This window comes from Oncorhynchus kisutch, linkage group LG2 (genome assembly GCF_002021735.2).
Source record: "Oncorhynchus kisutch isolate 150728-3 linkage group LG2, Okis_V2, whole genome shotgun sequence".
Taxonomy (NCBI): domain Eukaryota; kingdom Metazoa; phylum Chordata; class Actinopteri; order Salmoniformes; family Salmonidae; genus Oncorhynchus; species Oncorhynchus kisutch.
Window position 1 is genome coordinate 52061358 of NC_034175.2, and position 21472 is coordinate 52082829.

Sequence of the window (21472 nt, forward strand, 5' to 3'; positions counted from 1 at the left end):
TTCACCTGGATTCACGTGGTCAGTCTATGTCATGGAAAGAGCAGGTGTTCTTAATGTTTTGTAGACACATTGTATTCTGTTCTATTCTGTTTATTCTTATCAACAGGTGGCACTATGATACAACATTATTTAGGCCTATTACCAGCAGCAAAACATATTACGCATCTTATTTAAGCATCTGTCAAATGTAATCCATAAAGAAAACCAGACAAAATATAACTGATAACTGATTCTGTGTTCATACATTTACACAAACGAAAGACAACTCGGCCTATGTATGAAGATCAGTATTCATACTAGGTGCAGTGTTCCTATTCAAATGCTTTCAAACGAACACCTCGCTTTTTAAAGTAGCTCACTGACCTAACACAGATGGATTGGTGAAAGGAGAGATTTATCCCATAACTTTCATCGTTCCATGTCACTCCTGATCAGAGATGAGCATACTACTTAAAGTAAGGAGGAAAGGAAGGATCCATTTGGACGATATTATGACGGGGCCATTTGGAGTGCCAGCGCAAGTGAGCTGTTGTTGACATCATATCCTGTCGGGCTTCTTCCTCCCTGTATGTCCGGAAGGTGGGGTTTTGAGTTGCAGCGGACGGTCGGTTTGTGCTGGAACAGTGGAACTCGGCAGCCCTATGCCTCGCTATTCACCATTAATGCACTCATCAAGATAGCAGCAAGAAAGGGGAAACGTCAAAATCTTGCTTTGGTAAGCTTTCAAAAATATCTAATAAATAAATGTATATTTATTACAGAGCATTTATATGTAGCTATACGGCTACTACGTCTCTGTTCTTTCAGAGTGAGACTACCTACCAGTCGAGGCAGGTTTTCCCTCCCTTCCTTCCTTTCCTAAGTCAAATCTATAGATTTGCAGACTATGGGAATAATTGCCCATATTTGTGACTTCTGTTTGAAACGACCATAATACAATTATTCCAAATAGTGGTAGGGCCTTTACCAGTTGCACTTATCCAATTGAAAGCACACTCCCCGAGGCGGTAACGGGGATGTGGCACGATGATAATAGAAGTCCTTTAGAGACCATCAGTATTTTTATACATTGTTGCACTCAGCGGTATTATGGACTAGTAAAACAACAATGTTGCTATAATGTTGTTCTTGTATCAAGGCCAAAACAACGATCATTGATGATTAGGCTAGGCTACTGTATCACTGCGATCTTTTCTTGTGTTTATTTATTTTCTTTTAGTCAGCTGTTTTGCTGAATGTAATTTAAATCATATTTTAATCCAAGTATTTAATCTGATCCCTGGCCATGAGCCACACACATTAAAAAAACACATTTCCATTTCACACCACACACTTGTACAGCTTACACACTTGTCGATGTGTTTAACAAGACATATATATATATATATATATATATGTATAAATATGTTTCCTTTTAGATACAGTAGGCCTATTAGATAGGCTACATATTAGATACAGTAAGGGTGTCTTAGGCAGCTGTATCTCTCATGGCTTCCCCAGATACAATGTTTCATTTAGCTCTCCCACCACTGATTATCCCAACAGACCATTTTGTGGGTAATTACACTGGTAAAACAGGCTACTATGACTTTGGGACCACATCAACCAGAGAATATACATAGGATACTTCACATCTTGTTCCATATTTGCCTTATGCATGTAAACAACACTGTGCTGCCGACATGGTTTTGTACCATTCATACATTGATTTTACAGATGTCTAATGAGGTTGCCACACCCAAGGTAGCTCACACAAATGTGTGTTTTAGTCAAATCTGATCGATCAGCAAAACTGTCTTTTCCCATAATATATTGTCTGTACTTTAGGACACATTTATCATGCATGGGTTAGTATCTCTTTCTCTTTAAAAAAGGAATGACATGTATGTACTGCCCTGTCAAAATTGTTCACCAGGTCAACAGAGCAAGGCTACTTAGGCCTATAAGTAATGGCATTTTCATTTGTTACCAAAACCGATGCAGAGTATTTAGACTGAATTCTTTTTGGTGTTTAAATATATATTTTTGAATCATGTAGGCTAATAACACAGATCCTTCCTGGTTATGCTCAGCAACAATCATGTCATGTGGCCTTTATGAAGTTTATAATTTACTTAAATATTGCCTTTTTGTTTTAATTGGATACAGCATGCCCATTATTTTGTTACTTCTTACTGTTGTTCTTCAAGTTGGGTGTAGCCTTTATATGGCCTTTATCACATGACATGGGCTGTATGGTGTGGAACAGTTACATCACCCTTATCACCAGGGTGTGGGAGGGGCACACACACACACACACACACACACACACACACACACACACACACACACACACACACACACACACACACACACACACACACACACACACACTTTCCTCTCTCTCCAGCATTCTGACCGTACTGTGCTGTAATAAGTTAACATAAGACACTGGCCTTGCAACTCAATATTAAGAAGGTGTTCCTAATGTTTGGTATACTCAGTGTAAATGAAATAAAAATAGCCGAGTACACACACCAAATCAGGTGCAGGTGCATCACAAGTTCAGCAGGGCCAAAAAGAGAAGTTATAAGAAATCTTTTTCCACATGTAGGCCTACTTTTCAGGTGCATCACAAGTTCAGAACCGCTGGTCAGCAACATAATAAACTAAAGCACTGATCATTGAGAACGAGATCATAATGACTGCTAAGGCTTGATCCATAAATGCAATAATTAAATCGGTAGCCACGCCTACAAAATTAAAACAATCCATATGTTGAAATCAAAAGGCATGATTACCATGACATCAATACAGCAGCTACATACCGAGTCCCCGATGCCGACACATTCAGAAATCAAAAGGCATGATTACCATGACATCAATACAGCAGCTACATACCGAGTCCCCGATGCCGACACATTCAGAAATCAAAAGGCATGATTACCATGACATCAATACAGCAGCTACATACCGAGTCCCCGATGCCGACACATTCAGAAATCAAAAGGCATGATTACCATGACATCAATACAGCAGCTACATACCGAGTCCCCGATGCCGACACATTCAGAAATCAAAAGGCATGATTACCATGACATCAATACAGCAGCTACATACCGAGTCCCCGATGCCGACACATTCAGAAATCAAAAGATGGTTTAGTATTTAGTTTAAAAGACCAAGAGAACAAGAAACACTTTTCAGTGAGAAAACAGAAATCCACTTAGGGGGAACAAATATATAAAAAAGAATGATCAAATATGTATACTTTTAGAAAAAAAAGTGCTGTCTAGAAATGGGTTCTTTGACTGGTCCCATAGGAGAACCCTTTGAATAACCTTATTTGGTCCCATATAGAACCCTTTTCTTTCCATGTAGAACCCTTTCTACAGATGGTTCTACATGGAACCCAAAAGGGTTCTACCTGGAGCCAAATAAGGTTATTCAAAGGGTTCTCCTATGGGACCAGTCAAAGAACCCTTTTGGAAACCGTTTGTCTAAGAGTGTTGTAGCCTACGATGCAATAATCGTGATCATTTTAATTTGAACACCACCACAGAAGCTTTGGGCACCTTCCCAGTTAAGTAGCCTAGTTTGGCTACTTGAAGAGAACTAGAACCTATCATTCGCAGCCCAACTCTTCCAATGCATTGTGGAAAAGTGTGCATCGAATTCTACTAGATGAAGATCCAAAATGAGACTAACATCCTGGCATTTAAACCATACTCAATTTTCGAAATGTTGTATACTATTAAACATTCTATTTTCGCATACTGAGAATGTATCATGCATGATTGCGTTGTTTCCCGCTATTTGTTGATTTCGCATCACCATATCTAATTGATCAGCTGTTGTCAAAATGAAATGAGTATGACATCCCAGCATTTAAAGTATACTCGATTTTCAAATTGTCGCATACTAGTAAACTTTTTTTCCCTCAAGCATACTCAAACGGACTATTATTTAGGACGTAAGTATGGGTGTTCAGGCACAGCCAGTGAGCTGTGTAATAGTAACATCCCCATATTAAGCTCTCTGTGCCTCAGGGTGGACCAAGCCTAGTTTCATTCTCTCTCTTGAGGAATAGAGCATGGACAAAACCCACCCATTTTGACTATATTATGTGTTCCTCTGTTCTGTCATGTGGTAGTGCCACATTGGACTCTGAGTGCAGCCAGTTAACAGTAACATTTACCTTGTTAAGTGAAACTGCTGACTACAGTATATCCTCCATCAACTGGACCAGTTGTTGTTGGCTGTTACACATTCCTGACAATATTGTAAAAAATAATACAGGAAATAATCATTTCAAAATCAAGGGAATCAAATCAAGGGAATCAAATCAAGGGAATCACAAGGAGATGAATGATTCCGAAGTGTAGTAGCCTAGATATTCCATATGTAAACATAGGCCTGTTTTGTACAGCTGGTGTTGCCTTGTGCTTTCCCTTCCTGGTGCTTTCCCTTCCTTGTGCTCTTTTAAGTTTCAGAAGGGAACCCAAAATAAGGTTGTATTCAGAGCATTCTTCTGTCTTTGAAGGCAGAATGTAGAGACCATCCTATCGGATCCTCATTTAGGTCCCCTTAACAAGATAACATGACTTTCTTCAGCAGGAGTCCTGTCTAGTCTTATTTCACATCTTTTTTAAGTTTAACTTCAGATGACCAGCCCAGTGTGTCTGACTGAACGTGAAGGCATTCACATTCTCCTTCCCACAGCTGGTGTTCGTGTTAGGTGTCTTTGTCCCTAACTGAATAAACAGTTTTGTTTATAACCCATTAAAGTCAACAGACTTTTGTTAAGTGAAGTTCTGAGAGATTCGGAATGTCTTATGACAAGGATTATTAATGGGTAATGGTCTAGGCTAGGGTATGCATGGTGGTCATAAATGAATGCTTTCGCAGATGAGAAAAAAGTGGCATGCAAGGCCTTGACTTTCTGATGCTGTTCTGTCTCAGTGAAACTGCTTTATTTCCCTCACTGATTGTGAAGGACTGTCAGCATCTTTGTTTCTGTGGAGAAAGGTCCTGAGATTGATACTGGACTGATCCTGAATTCTTTCTCTCTCCCCGAGCCCTAAGACACTCACTCAGGCTGTGGATGTTTATGTGACTGTCTCAGAGCTACTCAAAGCCCTTTCGTTTAAAATGTAATCCTTCTGGTTATTTCCTGTTACTGGGAGCTGTCAGAAAGCATATGACAAGTATTATCTGATATAGCAGGGGAGCGGAAAAAATGGGTTTCCTTCAGGGTTCTTTCTTTCCAGTTTAACCTGATGACATTTCTGCTCCGATCCATGACAGAGAACCCCATGCACTATTTAAAGATCTTCCTAGTGACTTTAGCTGACCGTCTCTGGCCTCCTGTCCTGTCTTCTAGAAATTCATTCAGAATGTAATGACATCTGAGTAAGAAGAGAACTGTCTACTAATGATGTTGGCGGTGGAGGTTGGACTAGACAGGCACAGACATAGAGCCATTTTATATGACTTGGGAAAAGCTCATTTTCAGAGCGGAGAAAGTGAGACGGATCATCATGCCATCAATCGTCTGCTCTGCGTCGGAGTCAATGCTGTATATTTTGTTGTGAGAGTCAGGTCCTATCAGTGACCTCCTGGTGATGAATGCCTTGTTGGCTGGATGCCCCTTGTGCCTACTGGAGAGAAGAGTGAGGAGTTTAAGTAGTGGGAGCCAGCTACACCTGGGTTCAAATACAATTTTAAATTCAAAATACTTTAGGTGTGCTTGATTTGAGTATGCCTGTTGCAATGTAGCCAATGGAAAAGTCCCAAAAGGTGCACGCCCCACCTGCCTGGTATTCCAGGTAGACTAAAGCACATATTTATTTTTGACTGATGTCGGGGATGTCTTTACAAAATGGTTGTTTTCTCTCTCTTTCTCCCTTTCTCTCCTTTATTCCACACATTTCTGACTGAAGCCGAGGATGTCTTCACGAAATGCTTGTTTTCTCACTGCAAGTCCCAGCAAGTCCTGGGAGGTGCCTGGTCCTCTCCTGTTGTAATGTAGCCAATGGGAAAGTCCCAAAAGTTGCAAGCCTCACCTGCCTAATATTCCAGGTAGACGAAAGCAAACACTCAATGTATTTGACATATTTCAGAGTTTACATTATTTACAGAGTATTTGAAGCCAGGTCTGGGTGGTAGTGGGCACCAGCCCTTCACCCTCCCTGGACCATAAACATAAACATGTCCACAAGCAGGGACTCTCTAGGGAGGCTGGACTGAGGGAAGCTCTCCTCTCGCCACAACCCAGCCCTGCTTGTCACCGAGTAAGCTCCTCCAGCTCTGCTCAACTTCACCCAGAGCCCAGACCCACTCATAGTCTGTTGACTTTGACAAGGGAAAAGTAGGCCTACATGTGGAAAAGGGTTCTCATAACTTCTCTTTTTGGCCCTGCTTAACATATGTATCTGCCAGCTAGTTTGTGGTTTTTGTATCCATCTGGCCTTCTTTCCCCTTCTCCCTTTGTTCTCTCATTCCTTCCACATCTTTCTCTCGCTCTCTCTGACTGAAGCTGGGGATGTCCTTACGAAATGCATGTTTTCTCACTCTCGCTTTCTCTTCTTGCTTCCATGTGTCTCTTTTTGACTGAAGCCGAGGATGTCTTTATGAAATGCTTGTTTTCTCACTGCATGTCCCAGCAAGACCTGGGAGGTGTCTGGTCCCTCTGAGATTGTGCTCCTAACACATTAAGTTAAGCCTAATGCATAAGCTCACTACCATAGTAACATGGGTTTGATTAGAATCAGACGTTTTCTCCATACCTAAATGGTATGCAATCCAATGTATGGATTCTATGTGTTTAAGTTTGAACTTTTTTAAACCAATAACACTAAGCAAAATGACTACAAAATGACTACATACTCTACTGTAGTACATATTACATAAGGCCGTGTTCTGTTTTTAGGAAACAAGGCTTGATGAGGCTCTACCACAGGCCTATAACATTCTACTCTAATTTTTCAATGAACAACAATGTCCCACGGTCTCATAGCCTAGGCCTAACACTGCCGTCAGTCTGTCCCTGACTGTGTGCTCTGTTGAGGTAAGTCTTAATAATCACATTCATGTGGCTAGGTATGTTATGCTGTCTCTCTCTGTGCCCACTGTGTATGCTAGTGCCTCTCTGTGCCTGCCTGTGCTCTATTGAGGTTGTAGGCCTACATCTAATTTGACTAGCTCAGGCTGTGTGTGTCAGTGTCTCTGACTGTGCCTGCCTGTACTGGGGGACGCTGCTCAAGGGCCTCTCAGGCTGATTACAGTTCATGCCACTGCAGATGTGTGGCATTCTCCCACTCATGTCGAGTGCTGGTAATCTCTATGGGTACTGGTAATGGAACTGTGGGTTATGTTGGGTTATGTTGCAAGAGCTGTACTATCTGCACTAGCAGTGCGTGATATGGCTGTAGTGGGAGATAGACAGAGAGCCAGTGGTCTGGGGTCTGTTCAGTGCATAGAAGGCCCCGACCGTGTCAGTAGTTGGATGATGGGCTGATATGTTTATCGCCATCACAATTGCTCTGACTAGCAGGTTTTGATTCCAGGCCACTATGGCCACATAGCATCTGAGTCAGAAGGTTGTGAGTGGGATGTGTTGGATAGATATGAGCGTCGCCATCACTCTGATTGCTGTCGTTTGATTCCAGGCCACCACATAAAAGCATCTGTTAGCATTATAATTTAGCACAGCATATAATCTACCGTAGTATAGCATCTATCATACCGTAGCATCTAGCACAGTAAACTCAGCAAAAATAGAAATTCTCCTCTCACTGTCAACTGCATTTATTTTTAGCAAATTTAACATGTGTAAATATTTGTATGAACATTAGAAGATTCACCAACTGAGACATAAACTGAACAGGTTCCACAGACATGTGACTAACAGAAATTGAATAATGTGTCCCTGAACAAAGGGGAGTCAAAATTAAAATGAACAGTCAGTATCTAGTGTGGCCACTAGCTGCATTAAGTACTGCAGTGCATCTTCTCCTCATGAACTCCACCAGATTTGTCAGTTCTTGCTGTGAGATGTTACCTCACTTTTCCATCAAGGCACCTGCAAGTTCCCGGACATTTCTGGAGGGAATGGCCCTAGCCCTCACCCTCCGATCCAACAGGGCCCAGACGTGCTCAATGGGATTGAGATCTGGGCTCTTCGCTGGCCATGGCAGAACACTGACATTCCTGTCTTGCAGGAAATCACGCACAGAACGAGCAGTATGGCTGGTGGCATTGTCATGCTGGAGAGTCATGTCAGGATGAGCCTGCAGGAAGGGTACCACATGAGGGAGGAGGATGTCTTCCCTGTAACGCACAGTGTTGAGATTGCCTGCAATGACAACAAGCGCAGTCTGATGATGCTGTGACACACCGCCCCAGACCATGACGGACCCTCCACCTCCAAATTGGTCCCGCTCCAGAGTACACGCCTTGGTGTAATGCTCATTCCTTCAACGATAAACGCGAATCCGACCATCACCCCTGGTGAGACAAAACCGCGACTCGTCAGTGAAGAGCACTTTTTTGCCAATCCTGACTGGTCCAGAGACAGTGGGTTTGTGCCCATAGGCGACATGGTTGCCAGTGATGTCTGGTGAGGACCTGCCTTACAACAGGCCTACAAGCCCTCAGTCCAGCCTCTCTCAGCCTATTGCGGACAGTCTGAGCACTGATGGAGGGATTGTACGTTCCTTGTGTAACTCGGGCAGTTGTTGTTGCCGTCCCGCCGGTGTCATGTTCGGATGTACCGATCCTGTGCAGGTGTTGTAACACGTGGTGTGTCACTGCGAGGACGATCAGCTGTCCGTCCTGTCTCTCTGTAGCGCTGTTTTAGGCTTCTCACAGTACGGACATTGCAATTAATTGCCCTGGCCACATCTGCAGTCCTCATGCCTCCTTGCAGCATGCCTAAGGCACGTTCACGCAGATGAGCAGGAACATCCTTAGGCATCTTTCGTTTGGTGTTTGTCAGAGTCAGTAGAAGGGCCTCTTTAGTGTCCTAAGTTTTCATAACTGTGACCTTAATTGCCTACCGTCTGTAAGCTGTTAGTGTCTTAATGACTGTTCCACAGGTGCATGTTCATTAATTGTTTATGGTTCATTGAACAAGCATGGGAAACAGTGTTTAAACCCTTTACAATGAAGATTTGTGAATTTTTTTGGATTTTGACAAATTAGTTTATATAGCATAGCAGATAACATCTATTAGCATCTTTTTCCTGGTTATGCTACCACCATGTTGAGCTCCAAGCTCCTCTTTGGATATCCCAAAGACCCCCTTGCGTCCTTCACTCTAGGCAGCCAGGCACCCCTGATCCCTGAGAGGGATTTGAGATGAACTGGGACATGCCCTGTCTCCATGGTAACCCATTGACTGGAGCCTAGGGGCCACTGTGTGTGTGTGTGTGTGTGGGGGGGGGGGGGGCTGCTTTGTTTCCCTTGAAAATGTTCAGAGGATGAGTAGACCTACATCTTACAAATGTTAGCCGATAGAGCTAAGAGATGGGGACAAGACAACTAGGAGAGGAGGATGCAGTTTCTTTTTTGGAAAAAATGGAGAGTGAGCTGTAAATTAGTACTACAGATCAAGAAATATACCCGAGTCTCAAATGAAAGGAAATAAATAGAAAAGCTGATTGAGTGCTTAGGAGTTGTATGAGTGTGTGGTAGCAGTATGGGATTGGAGGGTGGGGAGTATCTGGGAGGTTCCCTGTATCCCCTTTATAAGTCAACCCCCCCCTCCTAATCATCCCCAGATAGACTAAAAAAACAGTCCTCTGGTACTGAACCCCAACTGAAAGACTACTCCTCTCTGATGTCATCACAAAATTACATATGGTGTTTTTTCTCTACATATTCAAGAACATTGTGTATAGCTATATGCTCCTATAAGACCTATAAACAGTAATCTGTTTATTAGACCTATAAACACTGATCTAAGTGTGTTAGATCAGCCCTTATATATGATATATTCTCCCTATTTAAATACTAGGGAATGCCCCCCACAAGTGCATTTATGAATGTAGTGAATTAGGGGTGTTAAGAATTCAGAAGAGTGAATGTACTACTAAGCGACTAGGGTGGTTGGATCAGGCTTGAAACAGAGACCCAGTTTAGCACCCTGCTGCCCAAATTAGTCAAAGAGTCCTCTGTGTGTTCCTCTGCTGGGGATGGTTAGTATGCATTGTGGGGTGTCGGGCAGCTCAGATTGGGGAGCTGCTTTACCTCACAAATTAGCCCCAGAATCTTTATTTTAACTGAATGGACCTTAAATACTGTTTCAAATATGATCTTTAAAGAAAGTAAACATTGAACAAAAATGCAATTAAAGTATAAATAAATCCCTCTCTCCGTCTCAATTATTCATAAGCCCTCTGATGATAAACAAGGGGTGGGTCTCAATAATATTTCCTTTCTCCTGAAGTGTGCACCCGTTCACTACTTCCTGGTCGAGGCATGGACGTTTAACCATATTTCTTATACTAGTCAATTCCTTTTAAATCAGTGAAGGGAAGTGAAGAAGTTTACACTTTGGGAGAAAGTATGTCATTGGGACATTCCCAGAGTCTGTGAGTATTCCCCTGAACTCCCTGTCCCTCTATGCAGGGTGCTGCTTAGGTTACAGATGAAATCCCCTTCCCCTAAACACCTGCCTCGTGACTTTAACTGTAGAGTCCACTCTGGCCACAATCAATGCAACAATAATCCATAAGCTATCTACCATACTTATTCTAGAGAAAGACCAGAAGGGAACTTGCTGCTCGTACCATTCACTTTGTGGAAATAGGAAATCGGTTCTGTGCCCCTAGTGCGTGATGTGCTGAACAGGTGAGAAGGTTCTGTGCCCCTAGTGCATGATGTACCGAACAGGTGATGAGGAACTGGCTAGTCCTGGTACTGTTTTGGAGGGAAGTGAGATGTGAGTTCGCCCAGAGGAAGTGCATATACTGTAGCTTGGGGTGAGAGCCAGGGTTTTAGAAAAGGGAAGGGAGGCCTGGCTGGGGGATGTTTTCTGGGCCATCGATCCCCATGTTTTCCCCATCACATTTTTCAGAAAGTCCCCAACTGGCCTTTAAGGTGAAGGCAGGAAGAGTCCTACCAGACAACTGCATTTTAAACACTTTACCAGAGTATGCTAACATAGTGGTTGCATCATGGCTCATGTTTTGAAACTCATCACGTTTTATAGCTTCAACTTACTTTTATGATTAAGGAAGGAAGGAAGGAAGGACTGACTAAGATGTGTTGAAGATGTTGTAGCATGACTAACTGAATGAATAACTGATCTGTTGTTGATGAAGTTACATTATCTGAATTAATTAAATTAAATTATATTGTTTTCCAGTACTATACTTCTATTTTAGTCAGTGTGTTGTTGATGAGTCAGTGTAAATGGCAGGATATGTTCTGTATCACAATAATATGGACCTGACTCTGGCTTCTGAAACCCATCATTTCAGTCAATGTTCTGTTAGGTTGACTGCTGTTTAATTGTAGTTACCTGTACACCATGTTGCCTGTCACCTGACTTTATCCTGACTGGCATCCTGACTTTATCCTGACTGGCATCCTGACTTTGGCATCCTGACTGGCATCCTGACTTATCCTGACTTTATCCTGACTGGCATGTTTCTAGCAGCAATCACCTGTTCTGCTCCTCGTCCCTTCCTCCTGCCCCTCCTCCACCCAGTGTCCCGGGCTGAGCTCCTGTCCTGACATGTGCCTTGATTGACCCCAGCCCTCCCTTCCCCCTTGTTGCCTCTGCAGTGGAGAGGGTTTGAGGTCACCCTGATCAAGCACTTCTCATCCAACAATGCACTGATCTACAGATAAGTATTTGTAGTGGACAGAGTAGTACACATGCAGAGGACACCTGACTGAAGCCTGGTTCTATCCTACACTGCATATTACACATTACACTGCAATAAATAGGCCTACTGGATAGGCTGTGGGAGGCTAAAGCCTTTGCCAGGAATTTCCCAGTGTCGCACTGTGTTGTGGGCTATTCCATGTCAGAAGATGCCAAGACAGTGAAGAGAACATGGGACTGCCTAGTGGGCTCTTCTCTGCCGCTATATGGACTCACTGAGCTGTCTGTTGTATGGGATGTGGAAGGGTGGAAGACAGTAGAGAACATTGGATGCCTGGCCCTATGCCTGGCTGTGCTGTATGGACTCACTGTATCGTCTGTTTGGAGAACATAGGCTTCCTTCTGCCTGCTATATTGACTCAGTGTATCGTCTGGGGAATCCTAATGAATTCCTGCAGCCTGGTTGTATGCTCTAGTCATTTATATTTCAGCAGCTCCTAGCTGTCAGACACAGACCGATCATGCAGATAGGCCTTGTATAGCCTTACAACTCTCTACTGTACTATGCTGTATATATAGGTCAGGTAGTTTGCAGTGTTTTCTGCTGGGGACGGGCACTCAAGGCCACATTTAACCTTAGCGTAGACTTCATTGACTGGCACTGAAGTTGGAGGATCCCATGACTCATTCTCGATGGGCCTCTCATTCACAAGTCATGTTCGTTTTTCTTCTTCAATGAGCCTACAATGACAATGACGTTATCCATAATGAAACTGTAATAGTACTATAATGTAGTGTATATTAGGCAGTAGCATTGGATTGGTACAACATTTTAAATTGAGACCTACCTGAAAGTGAATGAGTGATAAACTAGGCTGAGTGGTAGTGTAGCGGTTCTGCTTTTCTTGCTCAGTCTCATTGTGTGTTGGATGGAATTAACACATTTACTGTACCTCCTGTTTTAAAATGCTGAGCTTGTCACTTAGCAGGTTCAGCCTGCAGCCACCCGGTGTGTCCTTCCTGTCCACTCAGGTCTGCCTCTGTCGGCCTCTAGAAACAAAGACAGGATGTTACATGGGCAGACCTATTTTTTCCTTGACAGGAAGATCCAGGGTGACCTGGCATCCCATAAGGCCACTCCTCCCTTCACCCCCCCAGTTAGTGGTTTTACCTTCATGAAGCTATTTGTTTTCTGCTATAGACATATCATAGCTTAGCTGTGGGCAATTGTGCAGGAAAAACAGTTGAGTGTCCAGGTTTGTTAATCGATATACTCCACAGCAGGTATTCCCAAACTGGGGCAATGCCGTCAGGGGTACGCCAAATAAAATCAAATGAAACCATCTAGTGTTCAGCGAAATAACAACACAATGTCAAATACAGGTAACCTAGTCAAATAATTAACATCCAATCACATTAACCGTTACTCTCGCTGGAATTCCACTAACGGTCCGTATGTAACCAAACGTAGCTGCTGCTCATTCCGTTTGCTCAAAAATAGATAAATGGTTAAAAAAAGGAAGGCCCGCGTCCAGAGAGACACATACCAGCTCTACTGATAGTACTGCTACTACCAGCAGTACTACACCTGCACCTGTCGACGACACAAGTTGTTCTGCTTCCTCGAGCACATCCAATGCTAGCATCAGTAATTCTACATTTGTTGTTAGCCCAGCTAGCGTGGACACTGACAGTTGTGATTCTGATGCAGCCGAAGAGCTACTGCCCCCTTACCTGGGAAAACACCAAACAACAGACATGGGCATTGGACCATCGAAGAGGCGCAAATATGATGAGAACTACATTGATTTGGGGTTCACCTATATTGAGAGCAGTGCCTTTCCTCAGCCACAGTGTGTTATATGTGGAAAAGTACTATCTCACAACTTGATGAAACCTTCACTCTTGCGCAGACATTTAGAAACAAAAAATGCCAATTTGAAAAATAAGCCACAGGAGTTTTTTGAGCGAGAATTAAGACGACTTTCGAGTAGTAAGATATGTATAAAAGCAACAGACACCATTAATAAGAAGGGGCTAGAAGAGTTTTATATGGTGCGCTACTGAGTGGCTAGGACAGGCAAGCCCCATACTATTGTGGAGGACCTAATTCTTCCTGCTGCCGCAGATATGGCTGGGACAATGCCGGGGGGAAATGCCAAAAAAACTATACAGACAATGCCTTCATCAAACAACACTGTTTCACGATGCATTAGTGACATGGCAGGAGATGTTTTGAAACAAAACTGCTTCGCATACAGACGTGGTGAGCCTGGCCCAGCTCCTAGTATATGTCCATTATGTTTATGGTGGGTCAATTAAGGAAGACATCATATTCTACAAACCACTGGAAACCAGGACAGCAGGAAAGTATATTTTTAGTACTGGACAGCGTTGTGACATCAAATGGACTTTGGTGGTCAATATGTGTTGGTATCTGTACTGATGGCACAAAAGCCATGACAGGGAGACATAGGGGAGTGGTAACGCGTGTGCAAGCAGTTGCTCCCGACACCACTTGGGTACACTGTAGCATCCACCGAGAGGCTCTTGCTGCCAAAGGAATGCCTGACAGCTTGAAAGACATTTTGGACACTACAGTGAAAATGGTTGACTTTGTTAAAGCAAGGCCCCTGAACTTTTGTGTATTTTCTACACTATGCAATGATATGGGCAGCGGTCATTTACAACTTACAGAAGTGCACTGGTTATCAAGGGGCAAAGTATTGACACATTTTTTTTTTAAATTGAGAGACGAGCTTAAAGTTTTCTTTACTGACCATAATTTTCACTTGTCTGATCGCTTGCATGATGACTAGTTTCTCACACGACTGGCTATCTCGGTGATGTTTTTTCTTGCCTGAATTATCTGAATATAGTATTACTGGGACTCTCCACAACTATATTTAATGTGCGGGACAAAATTGAGGCTATGATTAAGAAGTTGGAGCTCTTCTCTGTCTGTATTAACAAGGACAACACACAGGTCTTTCCATCATTGGATAATTTTTTTTGTGTGTAAATTAACTCAAGCTTATGGACAATGTCAAATGTGATATAGTGAAGCACCTGAGTGAGTTGGGTGCGCAATTACGCAGGTACTTTCCTGAAACGTGTGACACAAACAACTGGATTCGTTATCCCTTTCATGCCCTGCCTTCAGTCCACTTACCGATATCTGAACAAGAGAGCCTCATCGAAATTGCAACAAGCGGTTCTGTGAAAATGTTATTCAATCAGAAGCCACTGCCAGATTTCGGGATTGGGCTGCTCTCCAGAGTATCCTGCCTTGGCAAATCGTGCTGTTAAGACACTGATGCCCTTTGCAACCATTTACCTATGTGAGAGTGGATTCTCGGCCCTCGCTAGCATGAAAACTAAATACAGGCACGGATTGTGTGTGGGAAATTATTTAAGACTAAGACTCTCTCCAATACAACCCAACATTGCAGAGTTATGTGCATCCTTTCAAGCACACCCTTCTCATGAACCTGTGGTGAGTTATTCACAATATTTGATGAACAGATAAAGTTTTATCTGTAAGGTGTAAAGAGAAAAATGATTGGTTATTATAATGTGTGCCCTGGTCCTATAAGAGCTCTGTCACTTCCCACGAGCCGGGTTGTGACAAAACTCACACTCATTCTTATGTTTAATAAATGTATCGTATAGTGTATGTGTGTGGCAGGCTTGCAATGATGGCAAAAAAACAACTTTTGAGAGTGTACTGACCCTGGTGCTAGATGGGGTATGCAGCTGGAGGTTGAATGTTTGAAGGGGTACGGGACTATAAAAAGTTTGGGAACCACTGCTCTATGGTAATAAAAAATGTTGTTTTTGCTTTAAATTCACCATCAAGATTATACATTCTCTATCCCGGATGCCGTTTATTTGACTTGACAGTCAAACAGTAATGTGCACACTCACTGAAACACTTTTTGAGTGTGTTTATGTCGAGCTGACAGGTTGTCTGGTATGGAGGATCAGACAAGAAGACTTTCCCAGGAAGCTGGGAAAGCTCTGGGTTTCCGAAGACAGAAATCCCCTGAGGCAGGATGAGAACCGGAGACCAGCAAAGTCTCCACCCCTCTAAACAGAAACTTTCAGCAAGTTTCGGGCAAGTCTATGGGCTAAATGTCCCCTCCCTAATATGATCAGTGATGAAAAATCAGCATGTTGGAAGAACGTTCGTCTTTAGTTGTCACGTCCCACAATCCGTCGACAGATGCCACTGGCAATTCCACAGTAATGGAATATATTTTTGTTCGCTTAAAATATCTTTGAAATCAATTGTTTTTGTTTGGTATACATTTTAAAGTGGAAAATCTGAGTCTCAGCGTAATTCCGTTACCATGGAATTGCCCTACTATAATTTATCTTATGTGCATCAGTCCATGAGAATTTACCTGTACAGGTGTGGGGTGGAGGTTGTCATGGTAACCAGCTAAGCTTGGCCGTGGCCATGCCTGGAGGGAAGGGTAGAGTGGAGAGAGAGATGTGTGTCAGTAGGCTACTATGCTACACAGAAACAGGAAGGACAGGGCTTGGTCCCATCCTTGACAAAGCTTTCACAACAGTGTGAAGGGAGAGGTCACAGGATGTTACAGAATACAATTAATTTTACAGCTCCAATGAATCATCATTACAGCGACTGTATGAGGGGAGTTGTTAAAATATTTGGAGATGACTTCACTTGTGTGTGTGGTCAATGTGTGTAGGATAGTTTCCTAAAAATAATAATCTGTTATTTCCATGACTCTTTCTGTCGATAACTCACAGTTCAAACACTGCTCTAAGAAGTTCTAAACCTGTTCTCACTGAAGCTCAAAGGCCATGATTGTTAAAATATATTGCAGACGATATGTTATTAAACTGCTTTATCAAAGGCTATCAAGTTGCCCAGAGCATATTATAATTTCACCCACTGAACTAGTTTGACATAATGTCCTTCGTCACTAAAATTCACCTGAAAGCATTTGTAGGTGTAGCCTGAAGGTGTCTTACTGCTCTAACTTTTAGGTTTTCTATGAGTTAGGCTGTCCTTAAAATAGGTATTTATCATGGTTCAAAATCCCACCCTACAGTAGGCATGCGTTTGATCGGTGGTATTGCCCTTTAGATGGTGAACCCCACTAAGCCAGCTATTAAAGTCTGCAGTGAGATTCATGACCAGCCTATTTGGCAGTGTGGGGATGAGGTTTGGGACTGGCTGCAACGTAGGCTAGTTTGGTTTCACAAGCTTGGTTCAACTATGTGTAAGGTCTTGTGAGTGCTTTTCATCAAACAGGTTGACCATCAGTTTTAGTAGGCTCTGTGATTGACTGGGCAATGTGTGTGTGTACTGTGTGTATTTGGTATTTTATTAGGATCCCCATTAGCTGTTGCAAAAGCAGCAGCTACTCTTCCTGGGGTCCACACAAAACATGAAACATAATACAGAATGACATAATGTCACGTTCTGACCTTAGTTCTTTTGTTATGTCTTTGTTTTAGTATGATCAGGGCGTGAGTTGGGTGGGTAGTCTATGCTCTTTTTTCTATGTCTATGTTCTATGTTGTGGTTTTGTGTTTGGCCTGGTATGGTTCTCAATCAGAGGCAGGTGTCGTTCGTTGTCTCTGATTGAGAATCATACCTAGGTAGCCTTTTCCCACCTGTGTTTTGTGGGTGATTATTTTCTGTTCTGTGTTTTGCTTCACCGTTCAGGACTGTTCGTTTTGTCGTTTTATTGTTTTTGTTCAGTATTCTTATTAAAACCATATGGACACTTACCACGCTGCGCATTGGTCCTCCTCTTCTTACACCCACGACGAGCGTTACACATAATACAGAACATCAATAAACAAGAACAGCTCAAAGGACTGTTGCTGTGTGTATTATCTGTATTGTTTGTGTGTGTTCACTGACTGACTGTTGTACTTTCTGTCTCTACAGGTGGTGTCAGTGAGTGTTTGGACATAGTGACGTGTGTGACAGAGACCAGAGATGGCTGCCAGTAAGAGTAAGACCCAGAGTTCTCTGGCCTTGCACAAGGTCATTATGGTGGGGAGTGGTGGCGTGGGCAAGTCCGCCCTCACACTGCAGTTCATGTACGACGAGGTGAGAGCACGACACACATACTTGTTAGGGCTGGGAATTGCCAGGGTCCTCACAATAGGATATTATCATGATACTTAGGTGCCGATATGATTTTATTGTGATTCAATGTTCTTAACATATTGCTTACCATATATCTGCTGCAGAGGGACAAGAGAGAGCCATAAGAACATTCGTTTTGATCAGCCATGGAAATAAGTGCTGAAAACAAATTGGCTCCATATTTAAAAATAATATGGAGAACAAGCTATGAAGGGAAAAAAAATTGAATTTTGGTGCAGGTACAGCCAACTAGCGCAAAAAATGATAGTCAAAACTATACGATATATTGTCAAAAATAATATCCCGATATTTAACTATATCGACTTTCCCCCCATCACTAATACTTGTTACTTTTTGTCATATGTTAATGTTTCAAAGCTGTATTGTGTAGAAGCTTTGTTTATACCTAATATTCTTGACGATGCCTCTCAGCCTATTTCCACATTACACTCTGTGATGTACTGTCGTGACTGATGAATCGTTCTGACGGTTCTGTGGTTCCTCCTAGTTTGTGGAGGACTATGAGCCCACCAAGGCAGACAGCTACAGGAAGAAGGTGGTGCTAGATGGAGAGGAGGTCCAGATCGACATTCTGGATACGGCTGGACAGGAGGACTATGCTGCCATCAGAGACAACTACTTCAGGAGTGGAGAGGGCTTCCTGCTAGTCTTCTCCATCACAGAACACGAGTCCTTCACAGCTACTGCAGAGTTCAGGTTGGTACCATGACTAACTCCTCATGTATCCTAGCATGGCATTGACGGCAGCCTAATGTGATTCAGACTGAACACTCACTATGACAGTAGTGACAGAATACTCGGAAACTATGATTTGCGTGAGTGTGTGTGTGTGTGTTTGCCTGCAATATAGACCTAGGAAATCATTTCCATGACTTCTTGATTGTAAGACCATACACCTCTATTCCCTTTTCCCTATGTTTGTCCTTTGCACCTGACCTCAATGCTTGTCTCTGGATCCAGATAAAGTATTTGTAATGCTTGTAATGTGTGTGTTTCAGGGAGCAGATACTGCGGGTGAAGGCAGAGGAGGATAAGATTCCTCTGTTGGTTGTGGGGAACAAGTCTGACTTGGAGGACCGCAGACAGGTCTCTGTAGACGAGGCCCGAGCCAAGGCAGAGGAGTGGGGGGTGCAGTATGTAGAGACATCAGCTAAGACACGAGCCAACGTTGACAAGGTACTGTCACTGTGTGTGTGTAATTACTGCAGACAATTATGTTCTATATGCCATTTTCAAGTTGATCAAGTGATACAGAAATAGTGGTGGACCATGACTGATAATTGTCTGTTCAAGTAAATGTGACTAGCAACATTGTTTATTTTAAATTCTCAAGGTATTCTTTGACCTAATGCGAGAGGTGCGAGGCAAGAAGATGTCGGAAAACAAGGACAAAAACGGCAAGGGAAAGAACAAGAATAAGAACAAGAAGAGTTTCAAAGAGCGATGCTGTTTACTCTGAACCCAACATAGACCTTTACAACACAAAACACCACAATCTATTGTTACTCTGAGGAACCAACCAGCTCCGAATCACATCAGAACGTCCATCCTCACATTGAGTCAAAAGTTTTAGATTTGTTTTTAATCTGGCCATAGTAGGTTTGTTTAGCAGGTATGGGGTTAGTTCCATTTCAACTCTGTCAATTCCGTAAGTAAACTAAAATTCCAGTATCAATTTTGCTCATTGCTTTTCAATAAGGGAAATTGGAATTTCAGTTTACTTCTAGAAGTGAAATGGAATTGGCCCCAACCCAGGTGTTTACCACGTTCTCAACCACTGTTTTTGCAACTAAAACTTAAGGTTAGATAGCCTGACTGTTTATTGTTTTTAATGGAAGGTGGCCATTGTTCTGCTACTCTGTGACTTGATCTGCAATGCCTGACCACTCCCCTGATAACAACCTAATGACCAAACTGCCTCCAACACTAACTTCAGTCTGCTTTGATCTTGTTCTGTCTATCTCAATAGATCTGTCCTTTATGATCAACTTATACCATTTATTTTCATCAAGAATGGGCCTTGGGACATTTTTGTCTAGAATGGGAATGGATCTGTGAATGGGGATTGTTTCAGTCAAGCACAGAAATGTAGCGAAACTCATTTCAATGCTTTTCACTGATGTCTATGTGGTCATGGACATCACCACTAATCTGTGTTTCTTAATGAAAAAAAAAAGATTTCCTAGTTAGTAAGAGTTGGTGACTAAGACTGAACTTGTCATTGTTTCCTTTACAATAGGATAAAGCAATTGTCAATCAAGAAGGCTCATTGCCTAAGGATTCAAAGCACATGTGGGGGCCAGGAGTTTCTTCGGGTCAGTTTACATTGTCAGGAAAAACTCCTGAACCTAGTCTAAGAATGATGGATGTTGAGGTGTGAAGTTGTAAGTTTACTAACCAGAACTCCCGTGACAGTTAGCATGCAGTGTCTTTGGAGCCACCTGCTGGCACTTATTGGGTACTTCCTGGTAAATACAGGAACTGAAATGGAACTTTGCCACATCTATTAGTCTGCAATATGGGTCAGTTGGCACCATAAGAGGAGAGTGAGATTTAAGTACACTCTGTGTTGCCATTAACTATCAGCCAGTCAACATCAGCTTTGGGTTATTAATATTTGTACTTATTATGGATTTTATTCTAATGCTTTTGTAGAAAGTGCACTACATTGTTGCCAATACCTTAAAAAATAAGAACTCTTCAAAGTTCCCATGCTGAAGAATGCTAAAGCAGTTTGTGCCAACACCATTAAGGATATCATGATATAGGCTACCAGCTCACTGATATAGGCTACCAACTCACTACCAATTCACCCCTCTATATAAATCATGTTTGTATATTAACTGAGTGTATGTATGTAGGTATGTATGTGCATCAGACAACAGTTGATACTTCTGGTTCATTTGTGTCTGTGTGAACGAACTTTGGTCATGTTCATAAGGCATCAAATTGAACAAAATGGACAGGCACATGAAGGGACTACCTGGACTTGACCAATAGGAAATTGATTTTTTTTTTCGACATAAAATAATGTATTGTGCCCTAATGAATGCTACTCTGGTGAGGGACACAGCTCGTTTGCTGTTATTGTTGGATCAGTCACTCTGTTCTGCCCTACAACAGTAAAGTAATATTTCCAACAACCACTGTCCTAATCATTCTGCTCTTTAATAACAATGTGTGGCCTACTCTTTTCTTTTAAAGTTAGTCTATTATTGCTAGGTTTTCACCTTTTCTGAACAAAAAATACTTCAAAATATGTTGCCAAATAAATGCTTTTTTCTTTGTAAAGTTGGTGGTCTTCAATCGCAACGTAAAATGGTCAATCATGAAATATTGGATTCAACCTGTTAGATTTAGACAATGTTGTCTTTGTTGATATGTGTTGAATGTATATTTTGAAATGCCTACTAGTCTCAGTACATGATACATCTCATATTTCCTTCAGAATTATAGTGTAAAGTACTGTAATGGTAGGGAAGCAAACATGCCATACAGTA

At 42.3% G+C, this 21472-nt stretch overlaps 1 protein-coding gene across 1 annotated transcript; it reads left to right on the top strand.

Moving 5' to 3' along the window:
- The first annotated feature begins 347 nt into the window (after positions 1 to 347).
- Positions 348 to 21263, top strand: ralba (v-ral simian leukemia viral oncogene homolog Ba (ras related)). The gene is made up of 5 exons (XM_020457642.2): positions 348 to 715; positions 17748 to 17912; positions 18460 to 18668; positions 18971 to 19148; positions 19306 to 21263. The coding sequence occupies exons 2-5, from the start codon at positions 17799 to 17801 to the stop codon at positions 19429 to 19431; spliced, it is 627 nt and encodes a 208-aa protein (XP_020313231.1). The 5' UTR covers positions 348 to 715; positions 17748 to 17798; the 3' UTR covers positions 19432 to 21263.
- The last annotated feature ends 209 nt before the right edge of the window (positions 21264 to 21472 follow it).